Source organism: Dermacentor variabilis, chromosome 9 (assembly GCF_050947875.1).
Source record: "Dermacentor variabilis isolate Ectoservices chromosome 9, ASM5094787v1, whole genome shotgun sequence".
Taxonomy (NCBI): Eukaryota; Metazoa; Arthropoda; class Arachnida; order Ixodida; family Ixodidae; genus Dermacentor; species Dermacentor variabilis.
Window position 1 is genome coordinate 84239505 of NC_134576.1, and position 21909 is coordinate 84261413.

At 42.4% G+C, this 21909-nt stretch overlaps 1 protein-coding gene and 1 long non-coding RNA gene across 3 annotated transcripts in view; one reads left to right on the forward strand and one right to left on the reverse strand.

Moving 5' to 3' along the window:
• The first annotated feature begins 1455 nt into the window (after positions 1-1455).
• On the forward strand, positions 1456-15217 carry LOC142557032 (uncharacterized). The gene is made up of 3 exons (XR_012822704.1): positions 1456-1801; positions 14024-14236; positions 15129-15217. It is a non-coding gene; the product is annotated as an uncharacterized LOC142557032 (long non-coding RNA).
• Positions 14591-21909, reverse strand: part of LOC142557031 (uncharacterized) — a 30247-nt gene continuing 22928 nt past the window's right edge. For both annotated transcript variants that reach the window (XM_075668577.1, XM_075668576.1), the window contains 2 exons: positions 20081-20186; positions 14591-15247 (listed from right to left, as the gene is read on the reverse strand). In XM_075668577.1, the coding sequence (XP_075524692.1) occupies positions 14960-15247; positions 20081-20186 (394 nt within the window). In that variant the 3' untranslated portion in view covers positions 14591-14959. The remainder of the gene's footprint in view (positions 15248-20080; positions 20187-21909) is intronic.

Genomic DNA, 21909 nt, shown 5'->3' on the forward strand with positions numbered 1-21909 from the left:
GCCAATCAAGCTTTTTATGTGCCGAATGATCGCTGGCAACAGCATTGGGACAAATGGTGTTTGGAAAAGGTGCTATTTTTATCAATAGTACTGTGAACAACTAGAAATTAGTGTTCAGAACAGTGATGCTTGTACCTTGAAAATATATTTCAATCTTAAGATGCATGCTTGGCATTGGATCACACCAAAGCAACTCGAGCCACTTCGCTTCGTAGCAGACAACAAATTAGGTCTCCGCATGATTGAAATGTGCGTGATGTCACCATAATTAATATGCGTGCACGCCCAGGCGGCGACCAATCGCTGGTCTCAAAGCGAATTCTTCGGAAACCGAAGCATTACAGAATACGGGCCCTGATTTGCTATTCTTTGGTGTCGTGCATACAGCCATTCATTTTATTAAAGAACAATCGCAAAAAACCATCCACACTACATAATTGATGATAATTAAAAGGCCCTCTTTCTTACAATCCAAAGCACGTAGCGCTCCTCGCATACGTTTCGCGGTAAAAATTACTGTTGCGCAAGCTGCCGCGGCGATGGCAACTTGCGACTTGGAGAGTGACGTCACTAGCTGTTCATATATAAAAGAACCAGCCTATCTATAGCAACCGATTTCATTATAGTTGCAGCACATGCTATGCATAGGCAACGCCAACGTTACAAACAATCAGCAACGCATAGTTAGGACTCCCGAGGAGCGGCAAAAAGTAAAGAAACGGCAATACGACCAGCGGGGCGTCCTGCCGCCCGTACTTCGGTGTAATTCCAGCACAGGGGAAGTGCGCATGTGCACATTCTCCTGTGGCTGAACAGTTTAGTGGTTTAGGTGCATTGGTGTCGGCACGGCGGAGAGCAAAACCGGAGAAGCTGATTGGCCGTTATTTTGAACGTGTAAAACCGCTCGAATCGTACAACGCGTCATGTACACTATATACGTCAAGCGAAAGTGATCGATAGTTCACGCTGCCATCACTTTCAATACAAAGCAGCCCTTGACGTGGACAGGAAGGCGCACTCGTAAAGTTCACCTGCTATTATTCACAACCCCCCCCCCCCCTCTCCCGCTTCACGCGCGTTTTGCTTGTGTTTGCGAAGTGAGTTTCATCGATCGTTCGACGTGATCTGTTAGATGTAGTTAAAATCGCGCGACATGCGTTTCGATACGCGGGCAGAGCACCACGAGTACAGAGCGACGCGGGCATTTAGGCCTTTTCTGGTGACTCGTGAAATTCGTATGCACAAAAATAAACTATAGTTCATTCGACACTTTCGTCTGCGTCAGATGGCCGGCGCGCGCGCGCGGCAGAGGAATGTTTCGTACGTGTGCAGCGTGGCGCGAAAGGAAATCTTATCTTATCAACGCCTCCTTTGTCGGTATTGGTATTATCTCGAGTTCCTCATCAGTAGCGATGGCGGCATTCGAGGTTAGAGATAACGCGCCGAACTGTGAACCTCAACAGGCCACACGCAGACGCTCGGCGGTGGTGGTACTGCTTTGGTTATTCCGCTCGCGCAGTAACCGGACCAGAGGGGACGCATGGTGATGTTTTCTTCGTGAGTACCTCGTCAGTAGCGATTACCTTCGAGGTTCAAGATAACACGCCGAACTGTAAACGTCGAAGGTCACGCGCGCAGACGCCCCCGGCAGTGCTGCTTGGATTATTATCTCGATCGCGCACTGACGGATCCAGAGGGGAGGCCTGCGGGTGCTGCCCCCATTTCCACCTTCATGGACGCTACCCTGGATCCTCCCCCATGTTCATTAGTCTACAATGTTTAACTGATGCCCGAACTACAGGTGAAATTTTATTTAAACATGTTCATGGTTCAGTTCATGATAGTCATCCATGAGGTATGAAGGCATATGCAAGTATTTTCACTTTTAAAACACACATACAAACCTCAATATCATCTCACAAGAATTTAAGAAAATGCTGATTCTATGTATAGGTAATCCAGTAATTTAATTGTTCACTTATTTTATTATTCTCAGTTTTTGATAATTTACCGCGTGTAGCCATATTTGGCTGATTCATTGCAACACTTTGAATATATGTGGAAAGAAAGTGTGGTTCCTCAAGGTCAGAAAGTTTGAGAATTCTTGCAGGAATATTTCATACATTTATTGGAGGGATATTTCTTCATTTACTTCAAGGTCAGCTTGCTTGCTGCTCGTGAAACTGCATGGAAGTTTCTAAAATCTGTTAAGCATGTGTACATAACCACATCACTTAGAAGGTGAATATGTTGTAAAAGGGGATACTGGAAGACCAGGCCATGTTTGTGCAGTGCTTCATACTTGGTGCAGTCTCTCAACTGCTGGCACTATGGGCACCTGCTAATTATTAGTGATCGACATCACAGCTGTAGATGGTGGTCTTGTGGATGGTCCTCACAGACATCACCTGAGAGCAAGCTTTAGCTCAGGGGCTGCTATCTAAATTTAGATAGCAGCCCCTGAGCTAAACAGACACAGACACACAGACATCACCTGAGAGCAAGCTTTAGCTCCGGGGCTGCTATCTAAATTTAGATAGCAGCCCCTGAGCTAAAGCTTGCTCTCAGGTGGTGTCTGTGAAGGCCATCCACAAGACCACCATCTACAGCTGTGACGTCGATCACTAATAATTAGCAGGTGCCCATAGTGCCAGCAATTGAGAGACTGCACCAAGTATGAAGCTCTGCGCAAACATGGCCTGGTCTTTCAGTATCATCTTTTACAACATTTTCACCTTCTAAGTGATGTGGTTACACATGCTTAACAGATTTCAGAAACTTCCATGCAGTTTCACGAGCAGCAAGCAAGCTGACCTTGAAGTAAATGAAGAAATATCCCTCCAATAAATGTATGAATTATTCCTGCAAGAATTCTCAAACTTTCTGACCTTGAGGAACCACACTTTCTGGGAACAAAGAAATAATTTTTCTTTGCAAACATTGCACCGAATTTGAGTTTTTTTTTGCATTTAAAAGAAAATGTTAAAATGTAGTATTGTAGGGAGCTGACTTTTTTATTTAGGCCAGCTGTTTGTTACAAAAATTTTTGAACATTACAAAATAAAAAATCTAAAGTATCGAGCTTAAGCTGTGTTACTCTGTAATAAAAAAAAAGACAGTTCTGTTAACTGCGCCTAATAACACTGCTGAAGTGAACAAAATTGATGTATTATATACAGCTCTGAAATGTACCACTAATCTGCAAGTAGGACTTTTGCAAAATCTTTGTATGTTGTAACATTTCACTTAAGTTTTAAATTTGCTTTATATGCTTTAACAGACACAATTTACAGAACTTAAATATATGTTTTTGGTGCAAACTAATGAATTGGTAAACTTCTTGCTTCAATATTTTTAAATATGTCTTGGAAAGGATTTTTAAAAATTCCAAGCCCTAAATCAGAATTCTGCTTGTTACAATCACTTGAACTTAACTTTCTTCCTGAAATGCAGCCAATTTAAGTCAAGTCGGTGCAGTTGTCTCATAAAATAATTTTACATGTATTTGAATAGAAAGTTGGAGGTAGACCTGAGCTGAACCTTTCTCTAAAAGAAGCCTTGTGAATATGGGTGAATATCAAGCTATGCAACATTAATTGTTAAGTCCGTATTGCTAATCTGACAAGTGCATATTCATAAAGAATGTGTGGTTGCATAATCTAGGAGCAAATGTGTTGCGACAACACACATTTTCAGTTTTCCAAAAAGCGAGAAAATAATCGCAGCAACTAGTGAGAAGAAAGTTGTTTCTGCTTTGTCCGGCAGCTAAAGTTTCTTATGCTGCTAATCTTTCGGCATGTGCTAACTGGACGCTTCACACAGGTGCAGCCAGCAGTATTGCAACATCCAAACACTGTCCAAACAATCCAGCGACTTCAAATATGCTGCAAGTGTGTGCCTGCCAAGCCTCCACAGCTGCATGTAAAGCTTTAGCGAAGATGAAAGCCAAGACCACAGCTGAAGCCACAGCCAGCGTTGCAACACGTAACAAAACACATTAGCCCCGACAACATGGTGCCACAGGCATTCTCGCCACAGCCTGCCAACCAGGAGTTACATATGATACCACTGCACATTCCAGCAGCCTTAATTTGGAATCAAGCCATGAACACTAATCCGTCTTCGATGGGTATTTGACCCCGCAGGGTTGTCTGTGTATACAGGTGTTTGGTGCGTTGCGACATGTACCCAAGCACATGGTGGTCGGACCTTCCCGCGTTTAACCGTGCACAGCTTAGCCATGTCTGGGGAAATGGGGATCTTGAAGGTTGAGCCGACGCTGAGTGTCTGGACATTTAAGGCCCTCGGCAGAGGCAAAAACACCCCATTTGACCTTGGCTTTACGGAGATGGCACCCCCGGACTGACCCACCTGGGGAAATCACTAGTTACCTCATCCTGTAACTCTTTCTGCAACCTTCATCATTCTCTCTCACTTTCAATATTTCCTGTCAATTCACTTCATTTTACTTCCGATCTTCCCGGCAGGAAAGGTTAACATTGTGTGGAACAACCAACCTTAGCTGTATACTTTTTTTGGTTATAGCGGAAGCGTACAGTTGACGTCCGTAGGACTTGTTTTTTATAAGACCTGCGGCATCCTCTTGTTGGGCTCCATGGTGGGTGTGTGATACTGTAGAAGTATTTAAGTACGAAAGAAGTATGAAGATCCCGGCCACGGCGGCCGCATTTCGATGGGGGCGAAATGCGAAAACACCCGTGTGCTTAGATTTAGGTGCACGTTACAGAACCCCAGGCGGTCAAAATTTCCGGAGTCCTCCACTACGGCGTGCCTCATAATCAGAAAGTGGTTTTGGCACGTAAAACCCCAAATATTAAAAAAAAAAGATTTTTTTTTCAGACTGAAAACTTCCTCGCTATCAAGTCATTCACTCTGAGAAACCAAGAAAGGCTACGAGAACGATCTTGCCTTTTCTCGTTTCCAAATGTCTAGCTCAAACAATTGGCTCAGGCTATGAGGCATCGAAACTGGCAAGTGGCAACCTGCTCTTGGAACTTCATGACAAAATGCAATATCGAAGTCTAAGTAACCTAGTGTCTTTTTGGGCCATACCAGTTTCAGTGACCCCACACTGCACTGTGAAAACCATTCGTGGTGTGACTTCCGATGATGATTTGATGGAGACGACCGAGACTGAACTTCTGGAAGTTGGAAAGAGCAAACTTTTATCAACATAAAACAAATCAAAAGGCATGACAGGAAAGAAATCGACACTAAGCACCTAATTCTCGCATTTGGTTCCAGTATGCTGCCAGAAAGCATCCAAGTAAGGCTATACATCCCTGACCCTCTCCGTTGCTTAATTCAAATGCTGAAGGTTTGGCCACAGTTTGCAGAACTGCCGAGGCCAACTGGCCTGTGCTTATTACGCACAAGCACCTATCTTAGTCCTGTGAAGACGCTCTACACTGTGCAAACTGCGATGAGGAGCATGCCACATACTCGCAGTCCTGCTCATCCTGGAAAAGAGAGAAAGAAATGGTGACAATTAAGGTAAAAGAGAACCCATCGTTCAAGGAAGTATGGAGGCTGGTGTAGTACGTGCAAACAACAACTTTGCTGAAGTTATGCATGAAGGGGCAGCATCGCAACGGCTTCCAGTTGCTGTCCAGCCCATGTGTAGTGAGCCGGTGGCAATGCCATCCTATCGCTTTGTCGCTACAGCCAGCGCTGTGCCGCGGCCCCAGTAGGGGCCATCGACCTCTGGGCTGGCGGCCTCCAGGACCTCATCTCTTGGGACAAGGCCCTCAAGGCGAACACACTGCTTGCAAGAACGGGTGCCTAGGGCCTCAGAAGAGGTGATGGACACAATTTTCATCCAAGCAGCATATCCAGTGCCTAAGGTGTGGTGACAGTCTGAAAAGGGCTCTGTAATCTAATTGTTCCCAACCGCACAGTGCAAATTTCCTTTTCAACATGGGAACATAAATAGTTTAATGGAACGTCAAAGGCCTTCTTCACAAACTTGATGACGTTAAAGAACTCATTCGCAACCATAGTCCCAGGGTGCTATGTGTTCAGGAATTACACCTCAATAACACATGCAAACGAATTTTCTTCCACAATATTCAATTTTTCGTAAAGACAGTGATGTGCAGTCATGTTATCTGGTGGTGCGGCTATTGCAGTCGATAGAGGTGTAGCCTGCTGCAAACTAAAACTCTGTATGCCCCTAGAGGCAGTTGCTGTCCAAGCAGTATGGCTTAATAAGCTAGTTACTATCAGCTCTATATACTACCAGCTCTTAACTATCAACTACATAAAACTGAATTTCAGAATTACACAGATGAACTTCCTGAGCCATATATTGCTGTCGGAGATCTTAACGCACGTAACATTTTATGGGGAGACTCCCATTGCGATGGAAGAGGGCAGTTCATAGAAAACGTTTTCTATTCATCTGGTGCTTGCTTGCTCAATAAGAACGAGCCGACGTACTGGGGTGTTGCGCACAACACCTGACCCTCAATTGACTTAAGCGTGGTATCCAGCACTAACCTGCTGTACCTCGAGTGGAATGTTATTAAGAATCCTTATGGAAATGACCACTTAATTCTTGATAGTTCTAAGTCTCAAAACACAGGATGAATTCTCCCCACATCCTCCTCGATGGAAGGTTGACTAGGCGAACTGGGAATTATTCCTAGAATGTACACATTTAGACAGGGAAGACATTTGTGGTCTTAATATAGACTATGCCATGGCTTAAGTCACAGGTTTTATAATAGACGCTGCCACAAAATGCACCCAACAAATGAATTCACTTTCTAGTAAACGCTGCATCTCCTAGTGCAATGATGAATGTCAAAAGGCAAGGAAAAAAACAAAACAAAGTTAGGGATCTGCTACGTTACTGCCCAATGCTGAAAACCTCGTTAATTTTGAAAAACAAAGCCGCAGGGCATAAGAACACGTCAGCAAGCTAAGAGAGATAATTGGGAGAAGTATATATTCAGTATTTATTCATACGCTGATGAGAGAAAGGTCTGCAACATGGCAAATAAATTAAGAGGCCGACAGTCTCCATCCTCTATCCTAGTAAACACTCAAGAAGACATCCTGGATAATCAGGCAGATTTTCTACGTCAACCTTTCGAAAAAAATCTTGAGTGCATGACACCACGCCCACTTCGCGCATTTGTATGCCACGTGCCTCCAAAGCCTTGGATGCAAGGTTTCGATGAGGCAGCAGTGCTACTTGCACTTACACATTTTAGAAAACCATCCTTTCAAAACTTATATTTTAAGCTCACAGGACACTTTAAAGCCATTGTCATAATTTTAATACATTTGTGTTTTACACACTGTACAGCCACTCTGTTTTTAGGCCCATATACAGCCATGTTCCATCAATGCTTTCCACTTCATTGTTCTGTTAAATACTCATAATCACCTGGATTGCACTCTTTGGCCAGACCTGGCCCTTGCGCTATTAAACATCACATATCATCATCATGATACGTATTTGCCTAACGTGTCTCGTAAAACCCTTTTTTCTTGTTGAGTAGTATGAATGTTTAAGTTATATAGGTTTTAATACTGTCAAGGTTATCAAGGTGTTTGTCGTAAAAGCTACTGTAAGTTTTCTTTATCATTCTACAGCTTTATTGGGCAATGGTCTGAGGCACGCACACACACACACACACACACACACACACACACACACACACACACACACACACACACACACACACACACACACACACACACACATTGTAAATGTGTCATGGATGTAGCCAGCCCTGTGATAACATCGACTCCAATCATGCCTTTTATGCTGCTGTGCCTGCAGGCATTATACAATCATACATAACACACTTACATGGGCCTAGACAAGTCCTAGACAAGTCACTTGTCGAGACATTGGCTCCTGCTTTCACCAAGACAAGTCCACTTGTCGAAACGTTGGCTACTGCTTTCACCAAGACAAGTCCACTTGTCGAAACGTTGGCTCCTGCTTTCACCTAGACAAGTCCACTTGTTGAAACGTTGGCTCCTGCTTTCACCTTGTTTTTGTTTTGCTCAACACTTACATGGGGTATAGTTGTCCATGAAGGGAATATTGCAGCTGCCTCATTGAACAGAATTCTTTTACTAGTGAGATGCAAACAACAAATGGCGGGGGTTGTATGGATGGTTTACTAATTTAAAGATTGGTCCTCTCTCTAGTCTCATACGTGTTCAATAGAATATGTAGAAATCTAGCCAAAATTACGACTACAATGGGTGCCGATCTGCTCAAAGTAACACATGTGCAAAAAACACTGAAATATTTGCACTGTTTCCACTTGCAGTAGTAATACCATGAAATGCATTTTCTCCATTAACTCACATTGTTACCTGAAGCAGCACATATTTAGGATTATTAAGAGAGCAACAACAACATGATTGTTGGTAGATTTTCTTATATAGTGCTTTTCTCAGTGTCCTTTAACATTGCAGTTATATTTTGATTATTATGCTGGCATATTAGTAATGCATGGTTTTGCATTCCTTATCTTAAATTTTATGGTTCTCAGAGAAAGTTATGAAATCAGCCCAAAGGGTTGCAGCTACTGCACTGTGACTGGGCATTTTTGGGTCCAAGGAGAGACTGTGTTATCTGGTTTCAGGTATAGATTAACTTTTTTGCATTGTAGATTATTAGACCTCATTATTTTCTTTTCGCTTTGCATAGCACTGGTATTTATTATTTCCCATTACATTACTACTGCATGGTGTACCTAGAATCGTTTTTGCTTTTTCTGCTTGAGAAACCAGTATTGCTTGCTCTATTTTAGCAAACGTGCTTCATACACCGTTGCTGTCGGAAGGTGCCATGAATGCATGGTTTTTAGGCCGTGTTGGTAGCAACCATCGTATGGCTTCGTTTCAGCCTCCATTATACAACTTTGAAGTGGTACTAGAAATGGGTGTTTTGTGCATTTTAGTGAGTCTGTGGCATTAGGTTGCAAGTAACTGGGCTCTGGAAGTCAGACTACATGTGCCAGTGTGCTCTGCTGGTACTGCATTCAATAAGTACCATCCATGTAGCAGCCGATGAAGGACCTAGGTGGGAGATGTGTGTTTTCTGTCAGGTTGCGAAAGCACTACAAATGATTGTGCATTCTTGTGCATGTTAGGATGCCCTATAACCTTGGGTCATCTTTAAGAAAATCATATTTGCATTTGATTTAGCCCCTGTGTTGGCTGCGTAATTTCTTGAGGATATTTTACTGCCTATGAACAATTTTCTAAATGTTATTTCAGATCACTGTTCAACAAAATATTTAAAAATAAATGGATCATGTATTCATTTTAAGTGCATTTTTAAAAACATTTTTTTAAACATGCACATTGCTTTCTTGAAGGCAATTTTTTCTGATTATCATACCTTAAGCAAGGGGTTAAAAGGAGTTTTTGCCCCCAGGCAAACAAAATTCCACTGTGCTGATGTCATTCGTTTCAGAAAAAAAAAGCCAGAGCTGCTAAAGTGGGAGTGCTCATGGCAAGAGAAGCCTAACGAGATGATTTTGGTTTATCATTGGGACCCCTGTTATTAAGTATGTTGATTAATAATATTGTACAGATTAACAGCTCTGTAGATTATGTAATCTACGTGGATGACATCAGTCTATTCTTTTCTGGTGAAATGGCTGATGACCTCACGGTGTCTGCAAATCAAGTACTAAATAAGATATATGCATGGACTATAGCAAATTCACTACACATTAATTGCTCTAAAACCAAGGCTGTACTGCTCCATGCGAAATCCAAATTATACGAAACGTGTCTTAAGCTAACCCTTAAAAATAACAAACTTGAATTTTCCCAAACTGTTGAAACTCTCGGTCTTCTCTTTCACAAATATGTGGCATGGAATTACCATACTGAACACATAAGCTATAAACTTTGCAGAGTTTTAGGTGTGTTGCGTCGGTGTCAGAATGTATTTCCTGTAAAAAACTATTATTATATAACGCTCTTTCTTTCTTCGCATCTATACTATAGTCATCTGGTTTGGTCCACAGGCTCCAAAGCATCATAATCTGGTTATCCTGCAAAAAAAAATGACCTGCAGTGTATTTTAGGTGTATCACATAACGCACACACCGATTAATTATTTTTAAAGTAGAGAATTTTAAGAGTAAATAGTTATTATGAATACCAGCTTTTGTCAACTTTTAAATCAGTAATACGCAGGGGAAGTACCCTCTTACATACTTTGGCTGATTTGCAATGAAACCTGGCCAGTCGCCTTACTGGTATGTACCATGTTCCCGTACTAATTATGGGCTGCAAACGTTACATTTCTGTCTTCCGAGTTTATTGAACAAATGGAAATTAACAGTTGAAAATTTACGTATCTTGTCCAAAACTGATATACTACATAGGATGTCCTGAATGTGCTATTCATGTATATTAGGTCATTTTTGTGATGGTTAATTAGTGTCGTGCAATTATCTATTGCTTTGGTAGTTAATGCTTTCTCACGTATTTCAGAGTTTTATTTTACGCTTTGCTGTGACAGGCCACATGCATGTCCCTTTTATATTGTCGCTCTCCACTGCTTGTAATTTTGTAATTTAGTTTTGTGGGTGATGCGACCAGTCAAGCTGTGAAATGCACCTTTTTTCTCACCACACCTAACCACGTCCTTGTGTACTCTTATGTACCTGCCATGTGGTTGAATAAACTCAAACTCAAAACTGCATATAAGTGGCAGGGCTTCTTTGAATATGGTGCAACACTATGTCGAATGTTTTGTCCAAGAAAAGGGTTGAAAATTTAATATTGACCTTGTGAAGAATATGTTTATCTTACACTATACACTCATTTTCATGCACTCTTACATAGGGGTCATAATTTAAAAATATTTAGAGAAAATAGGCAGAATCTGGTCATCAGCATTGATTCCTCTTTGGTAACCTATCTGGGCAATGACATTTAAGCTGCATTTCTTGTTTCTAAAAAAAAAGCTTTAGGTACCCAAATGGATGCTCCGACCCAAGCCTAACCAAATATTGCCTTCTGATATGACTCTTACCTACGCGATTATGCATTGAGTGTATGGATTCAGATATCTTGAAGACCAACAATCAATATATACTAAAAACTGGCTGGAGTATTTGTCAAGCTACTCATTGTAAGTGTACAACCTGAATGTGAACGAAACTGTTCAGTCTTATCTAAAGCTTCCTTTGTGCCTCACATCATGTTATATATGGTGTTCTGAAGCTATTGATCTGTATGGATCAATTTTCTACTGCATATTTATGTGTGATGATAATTTTGAAGTTCCAAGATTTTTATGTCTTTGAATCTGTGTTCTCTTTTTATCACTCGTTAATCCACCCTACCAACGTTTATCACTTTGCGCATGTGCAACGGGAAGTACATGTTGGTGTGTTAGGCCAGCTTCACTGTCATAGTTAATGACTTGCTTAAATTTTGTCAAATAATTCATTATATCAGGCTGGACGTCAGACGAGCATCAAGACATGTTCTTTTATCAATGCCTTTCCTAAGCAGCATAATTACAGCTCCCATGAGGAAAGCAGTGCTTAGTATGTTCGGATGTGTTTATTTTCAGGCCTCCCCATGAAACGGCTCGAAAGGTCTTGAAAACTGATGCCCCACATCAAAAGTTGGACTCTGATCAAAAGTGGTTTTATCCACAATTCAGCTGGTCTGCAGAGCCTGGACTGTGCTCTCTAGAAGAAACATTGCAGTTAGCAAAATGCAGTCAGTGTAAAGGTATCTGTGTTCACCTCCTAACAAACTTGCTAAAATTATCAACCTAAGATAGGAGAATGTAGTGCTCAAGAAATACCCTCACACCTATTGGTGAATATGTTTCCACACTCTGAAAGAAAAAGCATTGCGAAGAAGACTTGTGCAGGATAACGTAATGATTAGCAGCAGTAGTGTAGTAGCAGTGATAATGGTGGGTATTTATTATGCACTTCCTCCACATGTCTATATCGTCATCATGCAGTGCCTTTCTTCATCGCCTGCATGGGCACATGGGCATGGGCATGGGCACATCATTAGTGTGGACTGTGCCTGGACCCTCCGCCCTGTCTGTTAAGCTTACCAATAGGCTGGCCATAACTGCTACATTACATGTGATGTATGTGGTTCTTGTTCCTCTGCCTGCTCGATCTACCCTGTAACGCCCACTTACCACTATGGTAAGTGACGTGGTAAGTCACCACGGATACCACTTGAGCCCATTGGGTGCCAGAATGTTGCAGAACGAGTAAACTGGCACTTCCACCTCAGTGGTCACCAGTGAGATCCCCATCTGTTTACTGAACTTCACTTCGCAGTGAAGATTTAGAAGGCAGGCTTAACGACTACAACCAAGTTAGTTCTAAGCGATGCGATGGTCTCCTCCAGCTCGGTCGCATTTCCTTCTATCTCATGGACATGGCAAAGACCTGGTTCTTGACAGCAGACCTGCACAGCAGCTTTCGCAAATTTCTGGCATGCCGACAGTCCCTTCCGCCCTTGAGAAAAAGACGCTTGACGCTCGCAAACAGTACCTTGGAAAGTCTTATACCTTGTACACATGGAATGTTATTGGGCCTTGTCTTTCCATGAACTCTGCTATGAATGAATCCAGCAGATTTCACCAAATGCTCAAATGTATTGGGGCTTCGGCCTTCAATGAGCTTGCCATCAAAAACCTAGCTACTGTCGCTGATATCGTCGCTACTTGTGAGCTCCTTCACAAAGTGGAATTCATACTGTTGCAGCTGAATTTCACAGAAAACCATTCCATGGGAGATCCCTCGTCGCATGCGACGATTCAGACAATAATACGTGAAGAACTGCATTCTCCTGGCTTGTCTAAACCACTGGTTTCATTTGCTCCATCTTCTGGTACCATTTTGCTTGACTTCATCAAGAAGCTGGTGTTTGTGACTTGCTGTGCATGCTAACCCTCCCACCCTTAGGCGCCTATCAACATTCACGTAGGTTGCTGCCGCATCTCCGGTCATTGTCCAACCAATTTTACCAGCCCACCTGGCTGCGCTCTCTCCCAGCGCATCGAGCTCCCCCTACTATCCACTCTGGCACACCAGTGAAACATATTGTACTAGTGTTTCAACCAATATGTACTGGTATGCTGTGCCAGGAACTTTGCACCATTTGAATGTGTATACTTATGCACTTGCTAGGCTGCAGGTATCTTATATTAACTAGTGTTATCAACCCTATCACAACTACAGCTGTATTTGTTTGGACGTATTGTGGATCACATTACGTTATTCTCGAACTGTGCAAAAAGCTCATGTTGTCTTGTAATGCGTGCAGATCTTTCACCAAGCATTCTGTGAGAGTTCATGCCAATCCATGAAGTCTTTGTATAGGTTGTGTAGGTTGCTGTAGTCTCGACTGTGCATTCCTGCATGGCAAATTGTCTTTGCTGCTCTGAAGTTTTTCACAATTTAGAAAATTAAGGCAATTTTTATTGAAATAAGTTTGCACAACAATGACATTGACGAGTGTTTATATCTAAGCTGCAAGCTCAGTGACAGTAGCTTATGATTGTTTGAGGATCTTTTTCTTTCTTAATTAAGATGCAAAAGATGGATTCAGTAGACGTCATGTGCAGTATCTGTAAAGAAATCTTCACCAGTACTCACCAGTCACACTTCTGATGCACTGAGTGAGTGCTGGAAAGAGCATTGGGACATTTTTTGTTTGTTTGTTTGTGTTTGTTCGAAAGAAGAGCCAATGTCACCAAGACTAAGAGTGTAGAATGATTTGTGTTCAAAACAATGATGGGGCTTTCTTATTGGAAAAAAAGAAGATATTCCAATCTTATGAAGCAGGTTTGGCATGAGTCAGTGAATAACTGTTTGTAATAGATATTTGAGATCCTAATATACCGTGATGTGTAGCACCGTGATCCCAATTTAAATATGGCTGTCGATTCATAGATGAAAAGCTTCGTATAGGTGTTTTATTAGTATTTGTGCTGGCTTTAACAGTGATCTCTGTGCTCTTACAGATGTGCCCATGCCTCCTCCAAAATGTTCAAGAAGTTGTGTTGTTTGGGTTTTCCCAGAGATTCAGCTTGCCATCCTCTTCTTGAAAAGCATCCACTTGTTTGCTCTGTTACATGACACAGCAGTTTGACATGCGATTGACTTACCATTGTGATAGTGATATGACTGTTTACTGATCGCCACCAGTGCTTTTCTTGCCAGGAACAAGTGTAATGGTAAATCTGCTTTCTGCCCTGCCACTCTACTGAAATAATATATAAAAAGAAAGACAGAAGTAGAAGAAGCTTTTATTGAAGTGACTGGTATGTAATCATCAGGGTAATGCAAAATGCAATTTACTTGCACAGAACATAATATATAGCGTTAAATTGTGCCTGTCTTCAGAGATCTGTGTAGTTGGTATTTGTGTCAGTGACAGAAATTCTAAGCGGTAGATAAGTCACTTTACTTTGAAGTTTCATCTTGCTTTTGGAAAGCACTGGAAGAGGGTCATGGAAAATGCTTACAGTGCACTAACAGAGCACAGAAATGCCGCAGTATCCTTTTCTACCAAAAAATGTGATGCCTTATAACTATTATAAATGCTACGTTTATTTATTTATTTTAGTTTTGCATTTATATTTTCTTTTATATTTATATCTTTCTTTCATTCAAATTGTCATGAATGCAACTATATTCATATTTCATATGCTTCATGCATTCAGATATTAGCATATGCCGTTGTTGTACTGCATTGTATAAATTTAGTGTGAGAAAAACATGTACACTTCGTTTAATAGGTGATGGCACAATACAGTGTTACATATACAAAGTAATTTGACTGTTTAGGCATATCAAAATGGCATGCCAAATCTGACTTGTATTGCCGAAGGGAGTTTGTATTCGGAATAGTTATTTACATTTAGAGAGATATAAACTTGTTTGATGCACATGCTGCATTAGTGCTCTGCCGCCACAACAGCAATGTGTGGTTTGGGTAGTCCAATATTATTGCATATTTTGCCTAAAGATGCGCCAATTCTTTTTGGTTGCCAGGTGTAGCATTCTAGTTCCATCAAGTGTGTTCCCATGTTCACATTGCCTTCGTGCATTCCCTGTACATTGCAGGTTCCTTGTTGCCGGGGTCCCTGGAATGGTACCAGGCGTTCGTGTCTGTTCATGGAAGGCTGCATTCCTGCCGGCTGTGCACCTATGTGTCCGAGAGCAGAGAGCACATGAAGACGCACCTGCGCACACACACGGGCGAGCGCCCCTTCAAGTGCCACCTCTGCCCGAGCACATTCACTCAGAGGTGCAACCTGATACGCCATGTGCGCACCCACACTGGAGACCGTCCCTTTCCCTGCGTGTACTGCAGTGCAGCCTATTCACAGAAGCACGAGCTCTTGTACCACATGAAATCTCGTCATGCAATGGTCTGGGGCTTGTAGTTCTTTTTTAGACCAACCAATTCACGTATATTCTTTTATGCCATTGATTGACTTCTAAACTGTATTGAAAGATTTCTGGGTCACTCATCTTTAGAGCATCTTGTGATGTTCTTGTTATGTGCCTTCGAGTTGCTGATGACTCCTGGTGACCCCGTGAGTATATGCCAAGTCCAAGGAAATCTGCTTAACACAAGCATTTTAAGCTCACTGAGGCGCTTCCCTATGGCATGTGTAACATAAAGCAGTATGTTTGCAGGTAATCAAGTATCACAGTTTTTATCTCGCGTTCTTGTAGTTAGAACGACAGAAATCTAAGCTAGTTGGTAATGATTCATTACGCAAAAAAGGCGAAGCGTGCAGACAGGACACAAGAGAAGTGGTCCACTTCTCTTGTATCCTGTCTGCACGCCTCACCTCTTTTGCATAATGAGTTCTTGTACTATTACCTAGAGGGAAGGGATTTTCTTAACTTCCTTCATTTTACTTCACACCTATATCAGCATATTGCACGTTTGCCTTACCTTGAATTTCTGTTGTTCGTGACTGTGGAAATAAGTAATTTGAAATTATTCACAATATAATAACATTGCAATGAATCAAACAAACGATGAAAACTAGGGCAGAGTAATACCACATTTTCCGGTGTATAACTCGCAGTTATTTATGAAATTTTTGTTGGTGCATCTTATAAAATGGTGCAGCTTATAAACTTTAGTTTTCGGGAAAAAACTGCCGTCAAAATTGGATAGGATGCTATGGCCACGCTAAGTGCGCTAGGTTTATCTCCTCTGGAAGTTGCTACGGGTTGTGTGCGTGCTATGGTTCTTGCGATTGAGTTGCGGAGCGCAGTACGAGAAGGACGGCGCAGTAACGCGAGCGGCGGCAGGCCGCGAGTCGACATACTCCGAAGTCGTCGCATCTGCAAATCGCTTTCAAGATGTGGCGTGTGCCGCTGCATAAGCTGCACAGTTGCTTCCAGAGTATACAAGCCGCCCTCCCACGCATTCACGCTTTCCACCCTTGTGCGTGATTCGGCTCACTGTCGCACGCTTTCGCTCGCACATACAGCATATACGGTGTGCGGCGATGATGTTATCGCCCTTGGACTTTCTATAGAACATCACGGTGACCAAAACGGCAGAAATTGAGTGTCCATATCATGCATTGCTTGCGCGTGACCTGCGTTCACGGAGCGAAACGTCACTGCATATTTTTAATCGCTTACCGAATGAACAGGTGCGCCCTAAACACGGGCGCGACTTGTATATACTTTTCTGGGGAAAAGCTGCCATTTTGAGGGAGGTGCGACTTATCACCGGCAGATACGGTATGTGCCAGAATTCTTGTCTTTTCTGCAAATTTATCAATACAATGGTGGTACTGTTCACATTTTATGTAGTAGGGCTTCCAAGTTCAATTGCTAATGTTTTAATAACAGCTTGATATTGCTTGTATTGATATCAATATAGCAAGACTACTATGTTACACACTGTTTCAGTACAGACTAAACCATCGTGGCAGCTGTAATATTGTGCTGTTCACAGCATGATGTGCATAGCTTAAGGAAAACTTGTTCTAAAGCATAATATGTCCGGTATAAGACTTGTCATTTTACATAATCAAAGCCCAAAAACACTGGTTGGCAATTACACACCATGGCAAATACATGAGCTAGTTGGCACTGGAACTCTTGAGAACCCACCAGTGATGTTTAGTGACATGTGTAATACCCCATTAAGCTGGTATGTGGTATTGAAATGGTGTAGCACGTGTTGCTTCTGGCCTGAATCAACTGCCGAGATGTCTGGATATGTGGACTGGAGAACAAGATGTCATGCAGGGTTACTGTTGCCACAATGGCCTGCGGGAATGTCTGTGTTAGAAGACATGTCTGGTGTGTCGCGGCACCAAGGACCCAAGCACTATGGGGTTTGGGACCATCCCGTGTCTAACCATACATGGCCTAGCCGGGTCTGGGGAATGGAAGATCTTGGGGGCTTAGCCAATGTTTGGATCCTTAAGTCTCCTTGGCAGAGACGGCACCCTTCTTTCACCTCTGTTTTGTCTAAATGGCATTCCCGGTCCAGCCCAAGGGAAATTGGCAGTCGCCTTTTCCTATACCTGTCCTCAACCTTTGTCTTTCTCTTTTCCATCTTTCCTATCTTCTATTAATTTCTCCCAACTTCCAAAGTTCAAGGTGGTGAGGGTTAACACGATCATTTGCCACCGAATTCTCGATCAAAATTAGCATCTGCAGATTGGAAAAAAGTTTAATTAAGAAATTGCCCAGATGCCCTAAAATGCTCTTAACAATTTATGTCAACGTTGCTGTTGCATTTTTTTGCTGCTTTCATATTCGACTGTGAGTTAGAGTGCACCCCACAAATGAATGGGGCTCCAAAAGAACGTGCCATGTTGTAATGAAGATTGTAGAAATGCTTGTAAGAAACTCAATGAGGCTTGGGGCTTGCTTCATCAGTCTCTAATGGCAGAAAACGTTGTAAATTTTAGGCCCGTAAAGTTGCAAGGAATATGGGCATGACATATCGTTAAGAGAAAGAACTGGCAGAAATACATATTCAGTACAACTTCCTTCACACAGGCCTAGAAATGTGATAGGCCAGCAGCCCTATGTATTGCCCTTGGTAATTGCCCGTGACATTATCTAATTGTAGAGCGCCCGCTTCGGCTGCAGGAGGTAGCAGGTTCGATTCTCGCCGTTGCCGCGCGCCCACTGGTTAAAATTGGCACAAGCATACCTCAGTTTGGCATTCGGCTTCCTTCAAGGGTGACACGCTTGAGAAAGGAGCCTGTACCATAAATTCCTGTCGAAACGCTTGTGAGCACAAAAACCTCGTGAGCACAGCTTGAAATACCAAGCTGATAGGCTAGGCGCGCATATTGAGTATGTGTCTAGAGCTGTACACCACACCAAAACTTTTATGCGATACAAAGCTATGTCTTAACGCAAGTTCAAAGACTGTAGATTTGCGCCGAATAAAGTATGTGATTGCCTACTTAGCATGGTAGAGCATAAAGCATGTTCAACATGCTGCAACATGTTTGCACTAGATGAGATCAGGTGCTCTATGACATGATTATCCTTTCACTTTATAACAAAATTTGGTCTGAAGGCTATCGCTTCTCAGCATGGAAGGAAGCTACTATGATTCCTATCCTTAAGAACGAAAACTGCACTCACTAGTTGCATCTGCAAAATGATTAATGGTTGCTTATTGCACTTCTTATAATTGAACAGTTTACGGGATTCACACCAGTGTGGTTTCAGAGAAGGCACTCTGCAAAATAATTAATCATCACTTTGTACTTCTTAGAATTGAACAGCCTACTGCATCCACACCAGTGTGGTTTCAGAGAAGGCAGTGCAACTACTGACCACTTTGTGTGCATCGAAGCAAGCATACGGGAAGCTCTTGCACATGAAAAACATTTCTTGTTAGTTTTCCTCGATGTGAAAAAGACTTATGATACCTGGGGTTGCCAACTGTCCTATGTTTAGTGGGGCCAGTACCTTCTTGAGGGTAAATGTCCCTATAGTCCTGACTTGACTGAGTTGGGATGGCCAAATGTCCCGACTTTTGCGTTTTTTCATACTGGATAGGATTAGACGAGATTTAATTTTTATAATGCCTGACAGCGTGTTGGCACTGTCTTCTATTTTGTATTCTGTTGCATTGTCGCAAACAAAAAGGTGGTATTGTTTTAAACGTGGTTATAGTTCTGTTGTAGGTTCTAACTGTTCACCGTACCTCTATGTGTATCAGCAGTCGTGTTTTCTGTGAAGCTGTACTGCACCTTTCTTGTTGTAAATTTCGACAGGATAGAACTATAGAAATCACAAGTCGCATATGGACTGGTGGCTCCTGGCACTGACAGGGTCGGTTGTCACCAGCTTCTGCCTTCGCCCCTTTTTTAAATAATAATAATAATCTTTATTACACCCATTCTCTTCACAGTTGCATATCCAGCCCGCATAAGCAGCAGTGTTTGTGTGCGAGGCTGGGCAGTACGGCAGGTAGTACCAATACGTGTACAAGAGATAAAAAAACGAAGGAATGGGTATTGTAATATTGAAAAGGCATGCACGTACTATGTCTCTAAGATAGATTAAACAGAAATACATTGCAAACACAACTACGGAATTAGGTGCGCACATACACGATCCAATAGTAACAAATGCAAAAAGGTACATAATATAAAAGCAGTCTGTCGGATATGCTCTATCATTGCATACATGCTTGCAAAAATCTTAGGGAAAAGTTTAACATATGTGGATATTGCATATCACCCATGACCTTAGAAATGATTTTATTTGTTTAAATGATCCTGTGATCTCATTCTTATTCAAATGCCCCGTCTCGACTTCGTGCGCTCCAGAGTTGACAACTATAATGATACCACATGGCTTACAGAATATTGAGAGATCTCAGCGACGTGGATTCAAGGAAACATGCTGAATGACATTGAAAGCTATCTGCAAGATTGTATGTTTTGTGCAAAAGTGGGCAGATCATCAAAACAATTTGTGCAGGAAACAGGAGTAACCCAAGGAGGTGGGCTAAGCTGCACTCTCTTCATCATAAAAATGAATGCACTCTGAGAACTTACGTAGACGAAGTGCAAGTAGAACTTAAATCTTGTAATCACGCCATCCATGAAAAGCAAATTGAACTTGCACTGCACTGGGTGTCCAAATGGGTCGACGAAAAATGGCCTGAAATTTAATGTGCAAAAGAAAAGCACTGTGTCTTATTGTCCAGAATGTGTGGTTTGGTGTTAAAACGTTCGATTAAGCTATGTGGGCAATGCTTGAGCGTGAAAACAGAGCATTTGGTTCTAGGCATTATACTGTACTCAAAACTTATATTTATCCCTCATTTAAATTCTCTGAAAGAAAAGCGTCTAAAGACAATGACAGTACTTGTTTTTTTCTCACACAGACTGGCACATGGGACTTAAAATGCCCCATGTGCCTGTACAAGAGCCTTGTAGCATCCTGACTGGAGTATGGTTCAATAGTATATCAGTCAGCCCCTAAGAGTATGTTGAAAATGCTTGACGCTATCCACCACCTAGGAATTCACCTGGCAACAGGTACTTTCAGAACTAGACCTAGTCCAAGCCTTTCTGTTGTATCAAACGAATGGTCACTTCACATGCAACAGTGCTTCTCGAGTTAGAAGTATTTCTTAGCGGTACAGTTGAACTCAACACATCCTTGCTTTCCAGCGATAAATGATTTCTCTAGCTAAACTTTTTTTGTCAACAGACTGGGAACTACTGTACCATTTTTACTCCGTGTTAGAAACACGACATGCAACTTAAATGTCCCAGTTATTTAGGACAAACTTGCACTCTTGAACACACCAGCGCCACCCTGAAAATGATATTGCATAGACTGCAACACATCCTTCTCGGATCCAGGTGAATAAACGAGGCACAAATAGAACTGGCTTTTTAGAACTCCAGGAAAAGCACTGCTGCATCGAGTTTTAAACACATGCTTTGAAGTCTGCTGTTGGAGCGTCCAGTGCTGCTGTCAGACAATCTTTCTCATTATCGGAAGCTTTGAACAGACGCACAATATATTTACCACTGAGGCGCACACCATATTACCTGCTGTAAAACACACAGGACATGCACAACTCAACAAATAAATCATTTTCACATCTTTTCTTTAAGATTAAAGACCCTAAAGGGGCCCTAAACCAGCCATTGAACTTAGTGAAATAACCTAGTCCGTGGATAGCAAATGCTGCTGTGAACATGTCAGTCAAGATTTGCTGTCTTAAGCGGTGTGTGGAGCCTCGCAAGCAGAGCACAGTCACCGTTCACTCAACCACTCTCTTAATGAAAGCCAGCTCCTCATTCTCTTGGTGGATGCTTTATTTCATAATTTCAGTCTGCAGCGGTGGCGTAGAGATAGAACACCCGCCTCGCGTGCAAGAGGTCCGTGGTTCGAATCCCGGTGCCGGCAATTTTCCACCGGATTAAAAAAAATCCGCGTGTTGATAAAATTGCACAAACAGGCCTGGAGTGTGGCCTGATCCCGGTGACCAGAACCGGTAACGCACTCCCTCACCAGAGCAGGATTGGCCACCCTGGTGCATTACTTGGCCACAACCTCCTATATGAACACAACAATCAAACCCCGGCCCTCAGTTCCCAGCAGCTGCGAAGCAACTGACCACGGCGGCGGTCAGGCCTGCGACGCAGCAGAGGGTGCTAAGAATCACTGGCTCCGGACAGGCCGCCATTGGAATATGAACCTCGCAACGTTTAACGCTAGAACGTTATCTAGTGAGGCGAGTCTAGCAGTGCTATTGGAGGAATTAGAGGGTAGTAAATGGGATATAATAGGGCTCAGTGAAGTTAGGAGGCCGAAAGAAGCCTATACAGTGCTAAAAAGCGGGCACGTCCTGTGCTACCGGGGCTTA